Here is a 22,274-nt window from a genome sequence, read left to right as displayed (position 1 = left end):
AAATGCAAACAGACAACATTCAAAGTTTAAACTGCTCTGTGTAAGTAGTGTTGGAAGAGTAATGATCCAGGCAGAAACAAGGCCAGTAGTGAGTGACCTGTTTTATTTCCCCAGCCTTTAGGCCTGTCTTTATGACACATTATCACTGTCCAGATGCAGCAAAAGCGGAGGCTGAGTCTGGCAAGCAAATACACTTCCCATTGGGGCCTTCAGAGCCCTTTACACCACTGCCCACAGACCTTCAAAGGATTCACACTGACCTAGGAGCGAACAAAAAACAAGTCAAGGGAGGACTGTTTCTGGGTCAGGAAGAGTGAGCTATCCGTGAGCACAGGAGCTCGCTCTGAGGCTCATCTGAGAACCAGGGATTCCAGAGAGCTCCTCCTTCATTTATGGGGAAAAAGAAATGCCTGCAAAACACAGGACAAACTGGAAGTGGGGGAAGACCGGGGGGGGAGGGGGAGGGAGGGGAAGAGGAAGGGCCATCCAAACCATAAGCTCCAAGATAGGCCTCAGCATCCCCAACACATAGAGAAATAGTGATATTTCCCAGACTCTTCCAGATATACAAGAACCAGACCAATGAATTCTATTGTACAGCAAAGTATCCTGAATGAATAAATAAATATAGTTACAACTTGTGTCTATCTCAAAATAGCCTAAAAACTCTGGGCCCTTTCTAGGAGGATCTCTAAGATCTTCTGGCCTCATAAAGAATTAAGATACAGTGGTAACATAACCAGTCACAAAGGGAGGAAAGAACCAAACCCAGGAATCCTATATCCCGAGCCAAGTTTCTAATCTCTTCTTTGTTCCTTGGTTTCTTAGGAGAAATCTAAGCAAGATGCCCTCATCTCCAGTGGAGGGCCCTAACCCCTTTACCGGGATTATATAAAGTAGTCCTCAGTTAGTGTAACAGGTCAGTAGTAGTTCTCTCTTGTGCAGCCTGGAAATCCCAGTTCCCCAAATCTAACCACCCAGAAATACTTTCAAAGGCCCATTCCCACTTTCCCTTATCAGTGGTGCTCAAATCTTAGGACCAGAGCATGGGTATTTTCACAGAATTATTTTCCCTTCACATTCTGGCTCTGTGGAAGAGAGGGAGAGAGGAGACAAGTCTAAAGGCGAGAGACTCACCCACAACAGGACATTCCGATTCTGGGACTTGTTCTTTTCTGAACATACATGCTAAAGCAGCTCAGGTTGGGGTGGGGACTTCCTGGGGGGGTGGGGACCCCAGTCTAGGTCCTTGGGATTTTCCTTCTAGAGTAGGGGGTGGAAAAAAAATCACCTTCAGAGTCTGTTTGGAGACCAAAATTTGGCAAATAGCCGGGTGCCCAAGGCCTGTAGCTGCTGGTGAAATGTGTGTATACCAGGCATACTCTGGTTTCCCTGCCAATTCTGACTCCACCACTTGCCTTTGGAGCCCTTTCTCCAATGGTGGGGGGCAGGCCCACTACCTCACTCTCATCAGATAACAGAAGAGTGTCCATGGTGCTCAGTCCCTCAGGGACAGGTACCGAGTGGAGCCTTCCCTCTAGCTGATTCAGGGGTGGGGAGACAATTCAATTTCTCTGTTCAGTTTTCTTAGATGGGCCCTCACTGGGCAACCCTTTTCCCAGTCTTTTCCTTAAAGGGTCCTCCCTGTTCACCACTTGTTCTCCTGGCTCTACCTCTCTCTGAGACACATATCTTTGAGGATGCCATTGAGGCAGGGAGTCCAGGAGGTCAAGGAGGAACAGGACTTGGGATAGATGGAATGTCCCACTCAGAGGAGATAGGCTGTAAAGCTCAGCATGTCAATCTCAAGAGCCTTAGCCTCCAAACTAGGAATTAGGAATAATGCCACTCTGACAGGACAAGCCAGAAAGGTGGGGAAGGGGGTGGGAAAGGTGGCTCCTCACCAACCTGGTGAGACAGTCTTGACAGTGGAAAGGGTTACAGCAGTGACCAAGTAAACCAGCCACTGGTATAGCCCAGGACTTGACAGTAAGGATTTCCTAGCTGCCTCACTTAATGCCTTCAGCTGCATTCACAGAAGCAAGAGTGGGCATCTAGGAGCTCATCTTGGGGATTTCAAAAATATTCTGATTTTACTGAAAGTCCCTTCCCTATCCCTGGTCTCACAGAAAGGAGAGCAACTGCCCAGGGCTCCGGAGAAAGCTGGGTCCTGGAAGCCAATCTTTTCCATGTCACTGGCTGGCCATGGGGGAGCAGGTTTTCCCATAATCCTGGAGAGGAGTTTGTCATGAGCCCCCTGGACAGTAGATGTCAAGGTGGAGGTGAAAAGCCACTTTCAAGATTCACACCAGATTGCTCCATTATCTCTGGTGCACAGAGGTTAGGAGAGTCTGATAATGAGAAATAAAGCTAGGAGAGCACTTTCCAACTATCCGTGTTCCAACCACCAAAGTTATCCAGCCAGTGTGGAAAAGAAGCCCTGCCCATGCCCTGCCATGGGCAAATTGAGACTTGAAGGAGAGGTCCCTCAGCTCTGACTTCAGGAGTGGCCACGCTCTCTCTGGGAAGAGGATGAGTGGGAGGAACAGGAGGGTTGGCTGTAGGTCTTTGTTTTTAGGGATCTCCCAGGGATGGCTGCTCTATCCTCCTCCATGGACCAACAAGGCCAGGGTGGTGTGTCCTTCTCTCCTGCTATTTCACCAAAGCCCCACGTGGCAGCAATTCCACATAGCTCAGGGCACTCTGCAGGGAGGTCAGGCAATAACCTTCTTCTCCAATCAGATACCTGGCACAAAGAAATCAGACAGAGCCCATTATCAATCTGGGGACACAACATGGCAGCATTGGTCTCAACATCATTCCAGGGCCCAGTCCTCTCAGGAGGGATCACTCCACTACCATACACACACAGCCCCTACATTTTCTTCTGCCCTTCAGGAGCAGTTCCTCAGAAAAGCATGACTGTCAGGGAAGCTGGAATGAGAGTGGAAGAAGCTTAGTAGCATTTCCTGAATACCTACTCTGTGCAAGCCCTGGAGACAGAAACACAAATGGAATAGAGAGCTCATGGCTAATTTAGAGATATATGAACTCTTATAAATTTACACTCCATTTTTAATCCAACTCGGAGGACACCGAATGGGCAAAAGGTTATGAATCCTAGCAATTCTTGTCTTTGTAAATAAAAATGTAGAATTACTGAGAATGAGAGGAGATATCTTCTGCAGGTGCATACTCAAGAAGGCTGAGGAAGTTTGGCAGCACATGTTCTAGCACAGAATTCTGAGAAATTGCTAAGGGACCAAGAGGGTTGGGAGATGCAGATGAAGATTCTGAAGGGTCCTTCCCAGAGCCAAGGTCTCTTTGGAGAGTGCCTATACTTCCCAGAGTTACTGCTTTCTGGAAAATCCAAGATCCCTCAATTTCCTCAGTCTCCTCCAGTTTCCCCTCCCTCTCTTTTCTGTCCCATCACATTAAGGTCCAGATGACTCTGAGGTCCACTGGTCTGGCTGGCTCCCCAAGTCATACCCCAGGGAGCCTGCTGGATTGTCAAATTTCATGAGCAGAACTGTCAGCTAGCTAGTGAATGACCCTGACCCCAAAGACAGGGGTGGCTTCATGCCTCTTCTTCCCACATCCAAGGAGATGAGGGTATGGGAAAGACACAATGGATGGGATGGGGGAAGGGAGGGAGGAGGAGAAATGGTATAACTAGGGGTTATCTTTCTTTTTTGTTTGGCTTCTAATGACTTTGGCTTTAAAAATAGGCACTTGTAAGGAGTCATGTTAACCTCTTAACAAGAGAAGTGGTCTAAGGAGAGACTCCAGTTCAAGTAAAGTCAGTGGGTTTAATTAAGGGAACAATAAAGATCTCAATAATTTTTAAAAGACAAATAGGAGGTTGGGAAGAAAAGCCCCCTGCTATTTGTAACTATCTATGGATCATACTTATGGTCAGGATAGTATCTTCTGTGTAATGACTGCTTTGGTTAGCTAACTACAGAGTAATTCTGAAGTATTAATTGGGAACAGAGAATTGGTGACTGACTGGATTAAATCTCCTGATAGAAAAATGGGCCAGATTCACTAATCCAGACAAGAGCTCCCAGCCCATGCTCCTAAACCCCTTTTTTGCACTTAAATTTCTACCCAAAGAAGGGCAAGACCTGCCTGGGAAGCCCATCCTTAGAAATAGTTGAAGATCAAACAAAAGCTATTCTAGCCTCCCCAACCCTTTCCGCCTTAGAACCATAGATATCTTCCCATTCCTACCCCTCATGAATGAATTCCTCCAGTGCTGCACATTCAGACACCAGCTGGGGGAGGTTACTCTTCAAAACTACATAAGACAGGATGGGTAACAGATCGTCAGCACCACTGCAGAGAAACCAAAAAAACACAGGAAGAAAGGAAGTAAACAAGTATTTATTAAGCACTTTCTCTGTGACAGACATTGTGTTAAGTACTTTATAAATATCTCATTTGATCTTCACAATGAAGTTGGGAGGTAGGTCCTATTATTTAAGTGACTTGCCCAGAATCACACAGCTATTAGTGTCTAAGATTGAATTTGAACTCGCACTCTGCTTGCTGTACCACCTTGTTGACTTATACTTCAGCCAGTAAATTTTGGCTTCAAGATAACAGTTAAGGAATTCCAGTCAAATCCATGAATCAAAGTTTAGGATCTAGATGGAAGTTAGGTTGAGGTCAAGAAAATAAGATACATCCTATCCATACCAAACAGTAGTTTAGGGGAATGAGCTGGCAGAAATCCAAGATAGGAGAAATATATGGGGTAGCTACATACAAGATCAGTTTACAGTGGAATGTATGTAATAAATTTTATTTTTCTCCTCATATATTCTTCTGGTTGTTCTTAGTGTTGCCTGGATGGAAAGAAATCTATTAATCTTCCATGCATATTCCAAATATAAAAACTAATAAATTATATTTGTTTTCTAAGTGGAATAACTATTCATTTGAATTACAGGGTAAACTTCTTTCTATTTAAAATGGAAGGCATTATTAGTGACCAGAAAGTCTGACTAAAAGAAAAAATTTCTATTACTAAATTTATTTCTATTACTAAAAATAACAGATTGGAAAAAACATTTGTGGTAAATATGATAGATTAAAACATTTAAAAGGCATAAAGAACTAGCAAAATGTAAGAAAAGTAAAATGGTCAAAGGATAGAAAGAGAATTTTTCAAAAGGAAAATGTATTCCTAATTACCACATGGAAAAATGCACAACCTCACTAATATCTAAAAATATGTAAGTCAGACAAATTTCAGTTACTACCTAATATCCATCAATAAATTGGCCAAAAATAATCAAATGTTAGTGGGGTTGTAAAGAGGCATGATAATTTATTTTTAGTGGAATAGTAAAAGAGAATTCTTTTACAGAACAACCTTTCTTTGTACAATTACAAAAACAATCATGTCTTTTGATCCAATAAGCCCATTGTTGGTAATATACTCTAAAAACAAAAAAAAGGGGGAAATCTATCCAAAGATTTTTATATCAGCATTATTTGTATTGCAAAAAAGGTGGAACAAGGTAAATGTCCAATAATAGGAGAAAGGCTACATACACTGTGATCCACTGACAATGGAGTATCATGTATAATCACATATATAAAGTATATAAATATGGGGGCATCTTTATGAAGTGCCACAAAGCACAAAAATCAGTCAGGATCAGAGCTAAATTTATGCTACCATGAGTACCCAAGAAGAAAAGTATGTGAGGAGTAATGGACAAAGATTGTGAAATGAAGATGAAATTTTATACATTAAAATTCATTTCAATATAAGCTGTTGCAAAGCAAGTTGGTTGTACTGACATTTCCTATTAAATTCTATTAATAAATCATTAAAAATCTAAAGCACATTAAAAATCTAAAGTTGTGAACTTGAGGTCACTACAACATGGTAGGATAATGGAAAGAAAAATACAAAAGGCCCTCCTCTGCCTCTGGGACTGATGCCCAAGTGCCCTCTGGGCTGGTAGGACCCTGACCATGAGTAGTAGACATTCAGATGGCCCTTAAGGAAAGCCTCTAAAGCACCTGCCTGGACCCTTCAAACGGGCTTTTCCCACTGCATTATGCACCTAATTTAGAGCCAACATAGCTGGCCCCAGCACCTCCCCTATATCTTTTTCTGTTTGTTAGACTGCTATGAGAATTCAGGTCTGGTATAGAGAGGAGGGGGAAAGGGGAACCTGATAGTACTAGGGCAATGATGGTGAACCTTTTAGAGACTGAGTGCCCAAACTGCAACTTTCCTGATGCATGAGAAAGGGGAGGGAGGAAGCACTCCTATTGGGCTGCTGGGCAGAGGGGTAGGTGAAGTGAGAAATGTCCTCAAGCACATGAGGAGAGGGGAAAGGGAGCAGCCCCCTCTGGCACGCATGCCATAAGTTTGCCAACATGGCACTAGAGTCTTCCTCTCTGGGCCTGGAATCAGGAAATGCTGGAAGCACAGGACCCAGCAGATCCTTCTGGTTCACAATACTGCTGATAGCAGATCACGTTCCCCTTGAACATCAGAACAGAACCCAAGGGCCTGTTGGGCTGCCTCCTAGTTTGCATTCCACAGGAGACCAGGCAAACTGTGCATGTGAACATGAAGGGGATGAACTCTACCTGCTGGGGACCAAGAGTGACACCATTCTGAATCCAATACTCAGGAGCTACTACGTAAGGGGTGTTCACGAAGGTGTTTTCTATTCTATCAACCCTTCCACAGATGCCCATAACCCATCCTTTTACACCTCATTTATCAAATTATCCTGCCCCCATTTTCACTTTCTTCCCATCTATGGATTGTTCTTTGCTTTCTATGGTCCAGACAATGGGCTTTCTTGTTTTCCCTCCCACATGCCACTCTCATCTCCCATTATTTTGAACAGGCTGTGCCCAGAGCCTGGAATAAGTTCATTCATACCCTACATAGCAGAATCCTGCTATGCCCCAAAAGTTGTTAAACTATACATACCCTCTGACCCATAGCATTACTTGGCTTATTCTCCCTCCAAAAAAAATCAAAGGGAGAAAAAAAGGCCCATAAGTACAAAATTTTTTAGAGTAGCTCTTTTCATGGTATCATAGATTTAGAAAAGGGGGTGTCCATCAATCCGGGAATGTCTGAACAAGTGATAGCCTACTAATATGATAGAATACTGTTGTGCTGTAAGAAATGCTGAAGGAGATGGTTTAGAGAAACCTGAACGGGAAAGAAGACTTGAAGAAGTACAAAGGGGCCAGACTGTGAAGGAATTTAGACTTCAAGAGAGGATTTCATATTTGATTCTGGAGTCTGTCATGGGAGGAGGCCAGGGTTATACCACCAGGTCACTCTGACAGCCAAGTGGAGCATGGACTAGCATGGGGAGGGACTTGGGGCAGGGAGACTAACCCATTTAAATCCTGTAGTAGCTCAGTCAGGTGGGAGGGGATTCTGAAGACCTGCACCAGGGTGGGGGCAGTGTTACAGTAGGGAAAAGGGATCCAGCCAAGAAATCTTGTGAGGATAGAAAAGACTTGCAACAAATCTGTAGAATGAGTGTGAGTGGGGTGTAGAGGATGCCACAGAGACTGGTTGTAACTGGGAAGGTAGCGATATAACCTTGACAATAATAAGGAATCTAGGAAGAGAGGAAGAGTTTTAGGGAAAAGGTCCTGAGTTCTGTTTTGCTTGTGAGAAGTATGAAATTTCAAGTGGGATATCTAATCTGAGATGTACAAGAGGCAGCTCATGATGTGAGACTAGAGTTCAAGAAAGAGGTTAGGACTGGATAAACAGATCTGGGAATCATCTGTGGAAAGATGATAATTGAATATAGTAGGCTGCAAGCCCCAGTTGCATAAAGTCCAACCTTAAGGACTGGGGAAAGCAGTTTTAGTCCAGGGTTCAAAGGGAGATGTCTGGGTTCCTGGGAAAAGAACTGTGTTGTATACAGCACACTGGGAAATAATAGCAATCATTTACATTTATATAATTTCTTAAGGTCTGCAAAATACACATTATTGCATTTCATCTTCAGCAGGTGCTATTACATTCATTTTATAAACAAATAAACTAAAGCACAGAAATGCTAACAGACTAGCCTGTTTATAGTGGGATTTGAACCAGGCATTTCTGGAACACCCTTCCAGTTTTAAGTGGTATCCCATAACACTGAGGATTTTAGAAGGATGGAGTGAGAGGTATATAAGTTGATCACACTGAACTCCAACTCTTGCCTGTGAATGATACCCTTGTCTAGGACCTGCCTAATCTCCAACTTGGAGGAAATTTTCTCTCCAGGCTTGGATCATCTTATTCCTGACTTCAGGACCTTTCCCACATGGTATAAACCAGGAGGAGGCTGCTTCAGGATGAGACAGGAAGAATGAGATCCTAGTGCTGAGAGAGACACTGGATGAGTAAGCACAGGGCAGAAAATGGTGGAAGAAAGATGCTGGCAGTTGACAAATGTTTAGGGGTCAGATAGTGGGATGAGGATAAAAAGAATGAAGAGACCAAGGATCTCTGGGACCCCAAAAGAAGATAAAAAAAAAGTAGCTTTTAAACTCAGGAAGCAGGATAAAGCACTTAAGTGGGAGCCTGACTGATCCACTATTAACAATCCTCTGCCCTATCTGGTTAAGAGTGATATCAAGAGTATGGAGCTTTGGAGTCCAGAGTCCTGGAATGATCTTGCTTGTTCTGGGTCTCTAGTTTTCACCACTTGAAAGGCAGAGCTGAAAGGAGTCAGCAAGCTGGAAGCTTCTAGGGTCAAGGATGCTCTCCAAGAAGGGATGGAGAAGGGACAATCTACTTCTCTAGAGTGATAACACTTATACAGCAGGTGACACTCAATTAATACTTACTACTATCTCATTTAATCCTCACAACCACTTTGGGAAGTAGGTACTATTATTTTCCTCATTTAAGCTAAAATAGGCTAAGTGATTTTCCCAGGATCACATAACTAGTAAGTGTCTGAGGCAGGATAAGAACCCAGGTCTTCCAATCTGAGTCCAGGGCTCTATCTTAGAGCTGTCAAAATGGTAATCTTGGCTTACACCCCATTATAAGCCTCTGAGACTACAGTGGAATAGTATTCTGTAAATGAAGCCCCAAGCAGCAGAAACTGAACTCTTTCATGGGTAGAACCACCTCACCATCCCTTAGCTGACTTATGTCAATGATGCCAATCAGGTCATTTGCTTTGCTTCAGATGCAAAACTGCCCCTCACACTGGCTTTTCAGGGGCGTGATTGGGGTCTGTGGAAGACACTTCTGAAGCCAGTCAGGCCCTAAGCTACTTGTATAGCAGACAAAAGACTCCCTTGCTGCTTGTGAGCACGTAGGGGTTGTACCGAGACCCCTCCCAGTACTGCTGCCAGATGAAGGGAAGATTGAGCCTGGGATTATCAGTGGACATTCCTGCTATATACAACATCCATGTGTATTCCTCAAGTGGCATGCTTACAGGAAGCCCCATTTCCAGTGACATGGAATACTTCAAACATTAGGGTTCAGAGGAGGGTGTAATACTCACATGGCCATTGTGCTGGGTTGCAGGCGAGACTCCTTGGCTCCACAATACTCCTCAGCACACTCGCAGATTATTCGGAGAGCCCGAACTACAAGGTGTAGAAGAGCTGTGAGATGGGCACGCTCCTCACCTCCCCCAGCCCCACATTACAGACTTGCCCTTCCATTACCAATGCACTCCAGCTTCTTCTGAGGACACCTCTCCAGAACCATCAGGCCCAGCTCTTGGACTGCTGTACAGTAAGGGTAGGAACCTGATCCTCTGAGCCCTGCTTCTTGAGGGAAGAGTTTGGAGGCGATGCCCAGGGCGGAGGGAGGCATGTTTCCACAGAGCTCCATACTCCTTTTGAGAGCTGTTTCTCGGGTATGATAGACAATCCTGTCAGAAGAGAGGTAAGGGTTGGCCTAGGCTTGGAGGATTACGGGCATAGGGAAGGGAAGATTCCTAACCCCATTGGTCTCAAAGATCTGGGGTGATTCATGGGGGTTGAGGTTCCTAAAATAGGGCACTTCTGAATGAGAGGGTGGGAGAGAAGGGGTTATCGGTACCTCATCCCTTCCCACCAAAGGACTGTGGGGTCATCCTTCACACTGGTCTCAGGTGTGCATGTGTGAGAATGAGGGTTGGGAATTCCTTGTCAGGTCCAAGGAAAATCAAGTTGGATGTTTCTTCAGAAACCATACTAAGGGCACACACAAAGATGATCCCCAAGCCTGTGATGAAAGATGAGATGAGAGGATGAACCAAGAACCACATAAAGATGCAAATAGGACCACCACCCAACACCCAAATGAGTCATGATCCTAAAAATGGTTACAAAAGAATAAGGAGAAACTTCCCCCAGAATGAATTAAAAAATGAGATCTAATTAGGCCTAGAAGTAAAACTGGAAAATTCTCTAAATAAAACATGGGGAGCACCTAAGACAAAAGCTGACCTTTTACTAGATGGGATAGGGAAAGTCTAAAACAAATGATACTAAGGGGGAAAAGGGTTTCTGGACCATTATTTGAATTTTAGTCTTTACAATTAAGATTAATTAGGATTAGGCAAATAGGTCATAAATCAGGTAAGTATGAAATTATAAGATGTCAAAGCTCAAATAAGGGGAAAAAATGACTAAAAATAGAAAGGATTCACCCAAGTAGGCTCTAAAACATGGAATCTGGAGCAGAAGAACTGACTTTAGTTACTGCAGAACAACTGCATTTTGAATGACAGATTAGCCTAACATTTCAGCAAAATCATGGAGAAACTAGTAAGGTACAAAGGAATCAGCCAGCATCTTAGTAAACAGTCCTAGTTTTTAAGATGGTTTAAAAAAAATCTAATTAAAAAAATGGCCTCATGTAGAAGAACTGGTTGGAGGGAAAAGAGGTTAATTTAGAACCAAGGAAGAATAAACATCTCATCAGATAAAACAAATAACCCAAAATATAAAAGAAGAGGCTTTGATTCCAGGTGGCTACCATTTATGATAACAGCTGGCATCTCCATATCGATTTAAAATATTTGTAAACTGCTTTCCATGTGTTATCTTGGCTGATCTACAGTATAGTCTTGTGAAGTAGGTGCTACTATTATCCCCATTTAACAAATAAGGAAACTGGGGCTGAAACAGGTTAAGTGACTTGCTCAGTATCACATAGCTAGAAAGGGTTTGATGAAGAAAAGCTAAAAACAAGCCAAAGGACATTATGGAAAGCATATCCAATGGTAAATTCAAGTAGGTAAAAGAAATACAAATGTGATCTTGGGTTATAGCAGTGGTTCCCAAACTTTTTTGGCCTACCGCCCCCTTTCCAGAAAAATATTACTTAGCCCCCTGGAAATGATTTTTTTTTTTAAATCTTAATAGCAATTAATAGGAAAGATAAATGCACCTATGGCCATCACTGCCCCCTGGATCGCTGCAGCACACACCAGGGGGATTCTACTTTGGGAATCACTGGGTTATAGTCACGGAAAGGATTCAAAGATAACATGAGACAGTCCTGGCCCATAAAGAGCTTAGGGTTTAGCTATTTAGTAGATTTTATGCCTAAGTGCTAAGTGAATGTTCAAAGAATTAAGTATTCAGGGGAAAAAGAAATCCTTATAGGCAGGTAGCCTAGGGAGCCTACAAGAGACAAAAAGAACATAGGAAAGAAAGCATTGTCTTCTATAGGTTTACAGAATTTCAGAGTTAGAAAGAACCTCAATGGCCATTTAACCAACACCTAGAAGGTAACCTGATTATAACAAACAGGACAAGTAGTCTTCTAGTTTCTGCCTGTAGACCTCCAATGTAAGAACCCACACCTCCCATTACACTTTTGGACAGCTATAATTGTTAGTTAATGAGGGAACTAGTCCAATTAGAGTGAAAAGTCTGTGATGAAGAACAAGCACCATTAGATACAGAAAAGTGGCAACTCTTAGATGTAATACCTGTAGAGAGCCAGCAGTGGTGCCCACAGAAGAGAGAAGAAGGGCTCCTCAATGCAGGCCAGACATCGATCCTTGGAAGCAGCTGTGTTTAAGCCCTCAAATGCCAGGAGGGTAAGGGAAAGCAATCTGTCTGCCGGGAGCAGAGTTAAGGACATTCATGAGAGGCTGTAGGAGGTACTAAGGAACTCCAAGGTTCCAAAGGCTTCTAGTTAGTAACAAATCTGTGGAACAGTCCACACTTGATGCTGAAATTCACTACCACCCCACTCCTTAATCCCTAGAAGTCTCAGGTCTAACCACCTTCTGTTGGCTTGCTATTTCTTAGAGATGCTGTATCTGTAGGTGGTCATGAGAATTGTCCTGAGCTGATGGGCAGAAGTAGTCTGACTCTGTCCATCTTCATAGCTATTTATGAATTCTAACCAGGAGAGTGACTCTGTAAAGACTTAGGGTACTTGAAGTAATGTCCCTTTCTTTGAGATCTGCATCCTCTGTGCTACTCTTTAGCTAACTTCAGGAACCATGAGTTCAAGGTTGGAGCCATACCAGCAGAAGAATAAAGGAGCGCTGTAGACTGGTTGTGAAAAGGTGGTGTGCTGCGTATACCTCTGTCCCTCTTAGTAATTGGGGTCTGAGTGAGAATTCAGCAATAAATAAAGGAATGGAGCTATTCTTCCTTCCCTCTACTCAACATTTCCAGCCACCACTCTCCTTATTCTTATTCCTTACTCTTCTGATCCTGAGGCTTTCTTGGTGAGCCTACCATGCCACCTATACTACTAAAGGCGTGGTCATAGTCACTTATATGGGTCTTCCAAGTGGCTAACTGTAGGCACAAGCAATCCCAGCTGAGGAGAGCAAGTCGAATTTTGTCTCAAGACCAAAGGGCCAGAAAGGCAAAGTTGGGCGAGACATGGCACCCTCTTGTGGCCAAGAAGCATCAGAACAGGAGATTGCCAAGGGCCCTGGGTGGGGCTTAGAGGAAGCAGATGGAATCACTGATCTCTGGCTCTAACTTAAGACTTCCCTTCTCTTCCCCCCTCACTTCACTGCCCAGCTGCTGGCCCTCACCGATGGAGTTGTGCACATCCTTTACAATGCTCTTCAGCTGCTCGGGCAATGTCACCGGCTTCTTGCCAGGGGGCTGTGACCCTGTGAGTCCTCCAGGACCTCGGGCCCAGGTGTCTGGAGCTGCTAAGAGATGCTCCAGGTCCTCGAAGGAGTTGTCCTTGTCCAGCAGGCTGGGAGTGACTTCTACTAGGGGAGAAGGGGAGCCTGCTGGGCTGCCTTCCGTTTCTTTGTCCAGGGGGCCAGGATGTGGCAGGGGTGTGGGGAGGCCAGCTGGTGAGTTTTCCTGGCTCAGTCTGATGGGCTCAGGGAGGGTGAACATGCAGTAAAGACTTTGAGAAGCTCGAAGCCGCCGACTGCCAGGGGCCAGAAGCCCATCTGCGTCCAGGGAAAGGGAAGGGAAACCCAGGCTGGTCTTGGAGTCAGTGGTAGCGTGCTTGCTGATAATGGGGTACAACCTGTTGTACACGGCACACTGTAGCTTCTTCAGCAGTTGGGAGACTGGATGGTCAGGAAAACTAGAAGTCAAGGGAAAGCATCTGGTTAAAAAGGTAGCTAAGAAGCTCTGAGTCAACTGTTTCAGTCATCTCTTACCATAACAGGAAAGTGCATGGGGGGCCTGGGGACCCTTCTACCATAGTAGTCAGTGTTTTTCCAAGGGCAAAGTACAGAGCTCCTTCTGACCTCCATTTCCCCATGGTAACAAGGAGCCCAACATTCCTCTCTCAAAGGAGGACTCCATATGAAAGGGTTCTGGGCATTTAGGAAGGGCTACTGAAATCTAAAGGATCAGAATAGAGATTCAAATAAGCCTGACAGAAAAATCTTTGGAAGCTGGATTTCCTGTTCCCAACCTGACTTCAGCCTTCTGTCTCCCCTGACCTCCCCTGAGGCTCTTGGAATCTACTGACTTGCTATCTCCCTGCTCTGTAGCTGACATCTTCTGGCCCTCTGCCCTCCTGCTCATATCTCTCATTTGCCACCTCTCCTCAAAGGGGCCACGGTTGTGAGCTTCTCCTTCTTCCCTTCTCTATACCTTATACCGTGTGACAGCATCTTCCATTCTCTCCTTTACTCCAGTCACCAAAGAAGAGTGACCCTTCTCTTCACCAAGGTGAACCCTTCTGTGCAGGCCTCACTCCCATGTCCTCCATTACCAGTAGATTGTCACCACAATTATCCTCCCTCTAATCTTCAGTGTTTCTTTATCTACTACTTCCTTCCTTGCTGCTTAGATATGCTCAAGTCTCTACATCATTAAATACCCTTAATATTCTCTACTGTTCCTTCAAACTACGGTCCCAAATCTCTCCTCCCACACTTAACTCCTTGAAAAATCCAACTACAGATTTGTTTTTTTCCTTTCCAGTGTGAGGGAGGGAAGAGAAGAAGAAAAAATGTCTGTCAAATGACAACAAAAATATAAATTCCATTAAAGAAGGGAAAAGAACTGTGTACAGTTGTTGCCTCCATTTCCTCTCTTCTTATTCTTCAACCCTTATCAGTCTAGCTTTCCCACTTATCACCCATATCACCCAACTGAATCAATCTTTTCCAAAGACACCAAATGATCTCAGAGCATTTTCTTAAGCCTCACTGCCCTTGGCATATCTTTAGCATCTGACAGTGATGATGCCCTCTTTTTCTGGATACTTCCTCTTCTCTTGGTTTTTGTGAGATTGTTCTCTCTTCATTTTCCTTCAACCTATCTGACAGCTTCTTCTCAATTTCCTCTGCTGGACTATCATCAGTATTACAATCCCTCCACTGTGAGGGTCTCCAAAGCTTTGTCCTGGGCCTTCCCCTCTCTCTGTTTTTCAAATGTTGACCTCAGCAGTTCACTTGGATTTAATTATGGTCTCTATGCAGAGTGCTGGTCCCACACCACTAATTGTCTACTGGACAGTTCAAACAGGATGTCTCATGGGCATCTCAAACTTTAGTCTGTCTTATTAATGAAAAAAATAATTCACTTAAAGTTAATTAGCTCAGGAATAAAACAGGATTTCACCCTGCAACTGTAGAAGAGACTGAGGCCAGAATTTAGATATAAGGCATCTTTTTCTGAAAAGTAATGTTCACAGAGAGGGTTGCATTCCAAAGAGAATAAAGACTATCAATACAACTAAATGTATAATAGTAAATTGATATGACATATACATATACATATCTATATATCTATCTATATATCTACACCTACACCCAAAGGAACAAAGAGTCTGTAGTTGCAGTTAACACTTCTGAATAATTTTCCTAGCCTAGTCAAGTATTTTGTAGTCTGAACAAGTAAGTTCTTAAGCTTAATAATATTAAGAATTTAAAGATAAAGTATTACATTATTTCACATGTAAAATCCTTTATCAGACTGCTTTCCACTCAGGGAGTGGAAAGGGTGGGTGGGGAGGAAGGAGAGTATTTGGAACTCAAAACAATGAACTGTAAAAAATTATAATTGGGAAAAAATATTATTTAAAAACAAACAAGAATTTCCAAAGCCACTTGTTGCCTTAAGGTAAACTTTTAAGAATTTAAGCTTTTTTTATATCTTTATCAATACAAATCAGAATTCATCTTTTCCCTTCCAAAAATCTCCTTCCTCTTCTAAATTTTCCCATTTCTGCTGAGGGTACCTAGTATTAGCCCAACTTCTTTTCACTCTACTCACATGACCAATTTGTTGCCAAATCTTGTCCTTTCTACCTATATACTCTCTTTGCACCAGTCATTGCCCCATTTTCAGGCCTTCATCATCTTCACTTAGATGATTGCAATAGCCCCCATTTGATCTTTTTGTACCTATCTCTCCTTTGAACATCAAAGTGGTTTTCCTTAAATACAGGTCTGACCATGCTACTCTCCCATTTAATAAACTCTAGTGGCTCCTTAATAGGGAGTGTAGAGAAGCCCCTCTCCCCCTTTTCTTTGGCATTCACAAAAGGGCCACCCTACCTTATAGCTGTGTCACATTCTATTCCCATTCACATATGCCTAAGTACTGCTCTGTACATGGGACAATTGATTTCCACCTCAAAGGTCTGTACCTTTGCTGGAAGTGCACTCCAACTTCCTCCTGACACTTAAGAATCCTTAGTTTCCTTCAAACTCAGTAGAAGCTCCCTCCTGCACATGAATCCCATCTCAGCTGCCAGTGCCTTCTACCATCCCTCCAGGCTTTATCTGTCTGGTTTATACCTCTATGTGCACATGCAACTTCCCTAACAGGCATGGGCTGTCCATTTGTGTCTCTATGTCCCTGGCACTTAGCCCAATTCCTGGCATGGAGGAGGTGCCGAGTGACTCATGATATTCTTCCCTAAACTTGAGCAGAAGCAGCCAAGTGCAGGTGGGAGGTGACAGAGCAGACAAGATGTTTATCTGTCTTAGAGAGGACTGGTGCCAGAAAGTGGCCTCAGAAGCCATCTAATCTAAGTCCCTCATTTGGCAGATGGGGAAACTGAAGCCCAACAAGTGAATCACTTCCCTGGGCAGCTTGACATTGAATTTGAAATCAGAGAGATGTGGATTCAACTCCTACCTCAAATACTTCTGAGCTGAGGTACCGTTAACAAGTCATCACCTCACTGAACCTCAGTTTTCTCACCAGGAATTCTGTCATTCTAACACAAAGGCTCAGGTCCTTTGCTGACAGGAAAGTCCCACAGACAGTAGCTGTAACCATTATGATTGTCATTTGTTGCCAGGTGGGGGAGGGAGGGGTCAGATCTTTGATACCTGAGGAGGTGGGACACCAGGCCTGTCACCAGGGAGAGGTCATTGGGGTTTCTCTTCAGTTTGGCTTTCCAAAGTTTTGGCCAGTCCTGCCAGAAGAGAGGAGGTGGTGGTGAGCAGAGCACTTCCTCAGTGCACATCCTTCTTCCCAAGGCAGGGGGTGCCCCCACAGCCATGCCTGCCACAATCTGGTAGAAGCCCTTGCTAAGGTTTTCTGCTCCTCACCATGCAGGAAGACCTACTGCCATCCAGTCTCTCCTAGCAAAGGGCTGGCCCTCCATTGCAGAGAAAATCAAACCATGGGGAAGGCCAGGACTCACGTGGTCTTGCTCATACTCCAGGATAGCAGCATAGAGAGCCCGCTGTTCTTGCTCTTCCGGAGTCAGGGTCACCCTGCTACAGAACCTCCTATGGAAAGAGCATGGGAGCAGTGACTCAGGGAGCCAGGCACTTCAAAGATTCCCCTTTCCAAATTCTGGAAGATGTGCATTAGTTTCACCTGTTTGCAGCTTCCTGCAGCCTCAGCCTGCGCTCTTCCATCTTTCTTTGTAGCTGGGGAAGTTGGGTCAAGGAGATAGATCTCTGGGCTTGTCTATGTGTCAATGTCCCTGAGATGAAAGGCCTGGCCCTCCTGGCAGATGCTGGGAGGTTGGGAGTTGGGGTGGGGATCTTTTCCAGGGACAATGAGGCAAAGACATAAGCTGCTTCCAGGACTGTGGCCTGCTGAAGGCCAAAGTTTTCCAAGAAGCTTTTTGCTTCTTAGGAGAGAAGTCATTTTCAGTGCCAGATCAAGTTAAATCCATCTACCCAAATCATCAATGGACTCTAAATGCTCTTATTCCTTCCCCTCTCAAACTGAATTCTAGTTCAACCCTTCTTTGTACAAATGCCAAGGGGCTGGAAAGGATACTGTCTCTTCTCGGGCTTTAGCAATCACCAAGTTCTCCATCATTTGCCGCTGCAGGGACAGAGTCTGTGACACAGGAGTAGGAAAGTGAGGCTGCCTCTGCCACTGGCAGCCTTCTTCCCCTGGTTGCCATCATCCCCAAACCTTAGCTCCCATTCTAAGAGACATTAGCCAGGCGGTTCTCCACTGTTTCTAGAGACCAACCACAGTGCCCAGGTCCCACTCACCAGGGATGTCTTCTGTACTGCCTGGCTGGGATTCAGTCGCGCCAGCCGAGCTTCGTAAGAAGCTTTCAACTTCTGATTCTGTAACGAAGCTTCTTCCAGGGGAGTCAGTTCCCTGCAAAGTTTCCATAAATTGACACCCCACCTTGGAAGCCCTACAGTGCTTTGGAAAGGCTTAAAACTAGTGGTCCTTTTAGAGTTCCTTGGCTCAAAATGGGCACAAGTGGAAGTTGTGCTGGCTGGTGTAACAGGGGCCCATCACAGCCCATGAGCCCCTACAGTCTGACCCAATGCCCCCTGTCTCTCCCATCTATCCTATAGGTTACATGCAAAGAAGACCTGGGTCTACAGAGTGAAGGTGATCAAGAGGCTTGGGTCCTCAGGGTGCCAAGATACCTTCTATTGCATTTAGAGATTTTGGAGAAGACTGTAGGACAAGCCAGTCTGGAGACTGAGGAAAAGTACTTGGAGGGAATGAGAAAAAAACTGGACCTATCCATCCCAACTTGGGTTCTTTTATAAAACTAGGGTCACCTGTCTTCTCCAGGAGCTGGCTGCCCTACTGCTAAGGCAAATGAATGGGCATTCCCAGGAAGTCAGGATAATTAGAGTAAATCTGATTCAGACTGCAGAGACCAAATCGAACTTGTCATGTCACATTGCCCAGCATCTAACACCACTAATGCTCACTCTGTCCCCCATATGGAAACATTTTTGAAGGCTCTGTCCAAAACTTGTTTTATTCCTTACTTCTTAGAACTTTGTGCCTCAACCACCTGCAGCTTCTGGAAGACTTCAGGGGGCAGAAAGGGACACAACTTTCCTCCTTCATCTGAATATACTCTGCGGTGTCGGCTGGCTGGGTTGTGGCCTGGAATAGCCACAGGTATGGTTGGTTTCAATTGAGTTGTCCCTGTATGATACAGAAATCTAAGGGTCAGAAAAAAGGAAGCAATTCTGCATACAAAAGACCAAGAAGGGAAAGAAGTCCCAGAGAGTTCTCCTTCTGCTAAGCACTCACCCAGTTTGGCAGCTGTTGACTTGGCCCTCTCCAAACACTGCTCAGCCAGCTTTAGCATCTTTGGAGTGTCTGGGGTCACAGTGTCTCCCCCCTCTGATGGAGAGATAAGACAGTGAGTTTGGGTTCAGCTGGCTCTTTAATCTGAGACCTTCTTACACTAGGACAAGATAAAGGGTGAAGTGAACAAAAAACACCTCATTCCTCACTACATCCTAAGAAACAGATTCTAATCCTTTTACTTCCTCTTTTCTCTCCTCCTCTTGCCCTCTCCTGCCTCCTCTGAGCCTTCCCGGGGAAGTAATGAAAGCATCAGAATTGCTTCTGTTTTATATATTTGGAGCTAGTAGCACAGTGAAGAGCACAGACTTGACTCCCAAAACCAGTGGGGGATTCAGTTTTTCCTAGGACCAACCAGGAAGTACAGCAGGTATAATGACCCTCAGATCAGTGCTCTCCTCACTAGACCAATGAGTATAGCTCTCACATAGTCCCCACATATTGCTGATAATGGGACAAAGCATAATCCAATTCAGAACAGGGGCTCTATTTAAGTCTTTCCACTTAAGAAGAAACACTGCAGAAATAGAACCATGCCCTCTGAGAGAACCACAGGGATTTCTCTCTGAGAATGAATGAGACTGGTTATGTTAAACTTTCAAATCCCTTTTATAATGAGTAACTTGGCATAGCTCAGGAAAACCTGAAACCTAAGACCTGATGAATACTGAGAAGCCACTGAAGCTGCTCTAAATCCTGGAAGAACTAATATCTCTGGGCCAGAAACTAGAGAGTCCTTTGGTACCTTTTGTAGTCTCTGCTTCTTCCAGCAGCACCTGGGAAATGTAGTGGATGCTCTTCAGGTACTCGAGATAAGCCTCCTATTTCCAGAGAAGAAAGGAGACTAGGTCAGCAAGGGCCAAGCCAATCAAGGACTGTTTTGTGAGGTGCTGGTCTAGAAAACTCTCCCAGTTACATCAAGGAGTGAAGATTTCCAGTTCCTGTTGTAACTAATTACTGGCTGATTCTATTTCTTCTTTCCTGACAATCTAATCAGGACTATTGTCTGGGTCAAATTCAAGGGACTAAATTGCTAAACCTTTGAAGAAGACTGTATCTTAACAATCTAGCATCTACTCTGGTTATTTTTCCAACTTTGAAGCACTTCTGCTCTCTATAAAGCTTTACCCATAGCAATATTAAGCACTGAGTGGCTGTAATTAACAGGGCATTTTTTTCTTTGACATCCTCAGACACATAAGAAGGAAATGAAATTCTCACTTAGGAATAGGAAAAGAAGTTTCCCTTGAACCTTTCAGTTCCTGCAACCTGATGACCTGTGGCTTTAAAAAATTCCCAGTTTAAATTAAAAAAAAAATAATTGGACTATTCAGATATATTTTTGAACTCCTCTTTTCATTTTTTTTTTTCAGTTCCCTGTTGGGTGTGTAGGAAACTAAAGGCATATATTAGACTTGTGGTTTCATGCTTTGAGAATGTACCCATATTAACCTCTACCCCAAGGCATAATGCATATGATTTAATCCACTGGGGATGTGTGATGCTTTGAGAGTTCCTTTCAAAGATGGGGAATCTCCTTCTTTCTTTCCTCCCTTAAAACACTCCCTGGGGAGTTTACCATAGTTACACACTATAGGAGCAGGAACCAGATGTAGCTGACACAGTTTAGGGTTGTGGAAGCCAGGGCTCCAGCATCTCAGCCTTGTAACTTAAAATACTGATGTCCCTCAATAATTATGAGGCTAATATGAACTATGAATAGAATTCCTGACATCAAGGGAAACCTGTTGCTCAAGAAAATAAACTCAGAAACTGGATTCAGGAATTTGAATTTCATCCTACACTTGGCATTTAGTACCTTCCTTCTTTTCTGACTTGTCTAGTAGTTCAGCCTGCTTTTCTACCTGCTCTCCAACTTTTAAGCTGGTTTCCTTCTTATTAATGAGCCATATCCTTTCTTCTTCTTTTTAATCCCTACCTTCTGTATAAAACTGCTATGGATTCCAAGGCATAAGAGCAGGTAAGGGCTAGGCAACTGGGGCTAAATCTAGGGTCATATAGCTACAAAGTATCTGAGGTCAGATTTGAACTCTATCCACTGAACTACTTATCTGTCCCCCAAATCCTTTCTTCTCTATTATTCCTCTCTGCTCCTTGCTGGGAGTCAGACTTCTATGCCAAAGGAACTACCCAAGGTGCTATCTTGTTACAAAAAACTTTATGAATCATTGACTAGGCAATATAGAAGCAGTAGGGTGGAGATCTATTTTTGGTGAAAGATTTTGGCCAAGAATCCTTTGGGCCACAACATCAAAGACCATGTAGTTCCACTAGGGAGCTAGAACAAGGGTTTCCAGTCTGGGGAAGGCTCTACTTCCTTTTTGCAGGTCTGTCAGTGTTCATTCATAAGCCCCTCCATTGGGACTGTGTAAAAGTCATTCTGTATTTTTAAAGTCACCCTTCCCTCCATAAATGTCTTATAATATTTGACCTGGTTCTTCTATGGGTCATGGCATCATACATTACCTCAAATCATACTTATTTGCATCCCCATCACATCCTCCAGTAAACCAGGTAAAAGTCTTTGAGGTTAGGGACTGAGGAAGGCAACATTCCTTTTTGGATCTTTGTAACACCAGTGCCCTAGGCACAGAGAGGCACTTTAAAAATATTTGAATTTTGTACTGAAGAGTGCCCCAAGGGAACCTACAATAAATGTCACTGGGGAGGCACTTACAGCAGGGATCCCAGAATTTCCCAAGGCTTGAAATGGCTCGAATGTGCTGGTACTCTCACCTTACCCCCTCTTCTTCAGGGCCTGGGGTGCCCCAAGGATGTCTAGGAGATGGGCAAGGGTCTACAGGTGGGAGGGCTTTCAGTAGGGACTGTACTCCTTTTCCCAGTATTCATGAAGGCCCTCCCTCAGGCCAGGGGTCCCTCTCCCTTCTCCTAATGGGGGTTCTCCCTCCCCACAGAGGCTGTCCCTCTCCTTCTCCTTTCTTACAGAGGCTTTCCTCTCTTCCATCTCCCCCTCCCCCAGAAGCACCCTTCCCTCTCCTCACAAGTGCGTCCTCTTCCCCTCCTCACCGTCTGCCCCAACCTTCCCCTTCGAACCGGGGTTGCCCCTCCTCCAACTGACAGGAGCCTCCCCTCCCCCTTTCGCAAGAAACGACCCCTCCCCCTCTTCTCACGGTCCACCCCTTCCCCCGAGTCTCAGTCCCGGGCCCGCTCACCAGAGGCTGGTTGCCAGCGTCTAGCTCAATGGCTCCGTGGGCCAACTTCATGGCGCTCTGCAGCGGCTTCATCGCGCAGTCCCCCACGCCACCCGCCGCCGCCGCCGCCGCCGCAGTAGCCGCCAT

General features: G+C 44.5%; 1 protein-coding gene across 1 annotated transcript; it reads right to left on the bottom strand.

Annotated features, from left to right (window-relative positions):
• Positions 1 to 2,436: 2,436 nt before the first annotated feature.
• VPS9D1 (VPS9 domain containing 1) lies at positions 2,437 to 22,274 on the bottom strand. The gene is made up of 16 exons (XM_044659382.1): positions 22,149 to 22,274; positions 19,700 to 19,775; positions 18,898 to 18,990; positions 18,627 to 18,789; positions 17,880 to 17,991; positions 17,656 to 17,718; positions 17,245 to 17,297; positions 17,066 to 17,153; positions 16,749 to 16,834; positions 13,020 to 13,534; positions 11,949 to 12,078; positions 9,688 to 9,896; positions 9,522 to 9,606; positions 6,619 to 6,621; positions 4,234 to 4,338; positions 2,437 to 2,746 (listed from the first exon to the last, which is right to left on the bottom strand). The coding sequence occupies exons 1-16, from the start codon at positions 22,272 to 22,274 to the stop codon at positions 2,653 to 2,655; spliced, it is 2,001 nt and encodes a 666-aa protein (XP_044515317.1). The 3' UTR covers positions 2,437 to 2,652.

Source organism: Gracilinanus agilis, chromosome 2 (genome assembly GCF_016433145.1).
Source record: "Gracilinanus agilis isolate LMUSP501 chromosome 2, AgileGrace, whole genome shotgun sequence".
Classification (NCBI taxonomy): domain Eukaryota; kingdom Metazoa; phylum Chordata; class Mammalia; order Didelphimorphia; family Didelphidae; genus Gracilinanus; species Gracilinanus agilis.
Note: the sequence above shows the minus strand (reverse complement) of the source record. Positions and strands in the feature narration are given on the sequence as shown.

Excerpts from the sequence above, each read along its gene's own strand:
- VPS9D1 (XM_044659382.1), bottom strand. The coding sequence starts at position 22,274 with ATGGCGGCTACTGCGGCGGCGGCGGCGGCGGCGGGTGGCGTGGGGGAC. Across the intron at positions 17,719-17,879 it reads CAGTACAGAAGACATCCCTG|ACTCTGTCCCTGCAGCGGCA; the intron begins GTGAGTGGGACC and ends CCTGTGTCACAG. Across the intron at positions 12,079-13,019 it reads GGATGTGCACAACTCCATCG|ACAGATTGCTTTCCCTTACC; the intron begins GTGAGGGCCAGC and ends TGCTCCCGGCAG.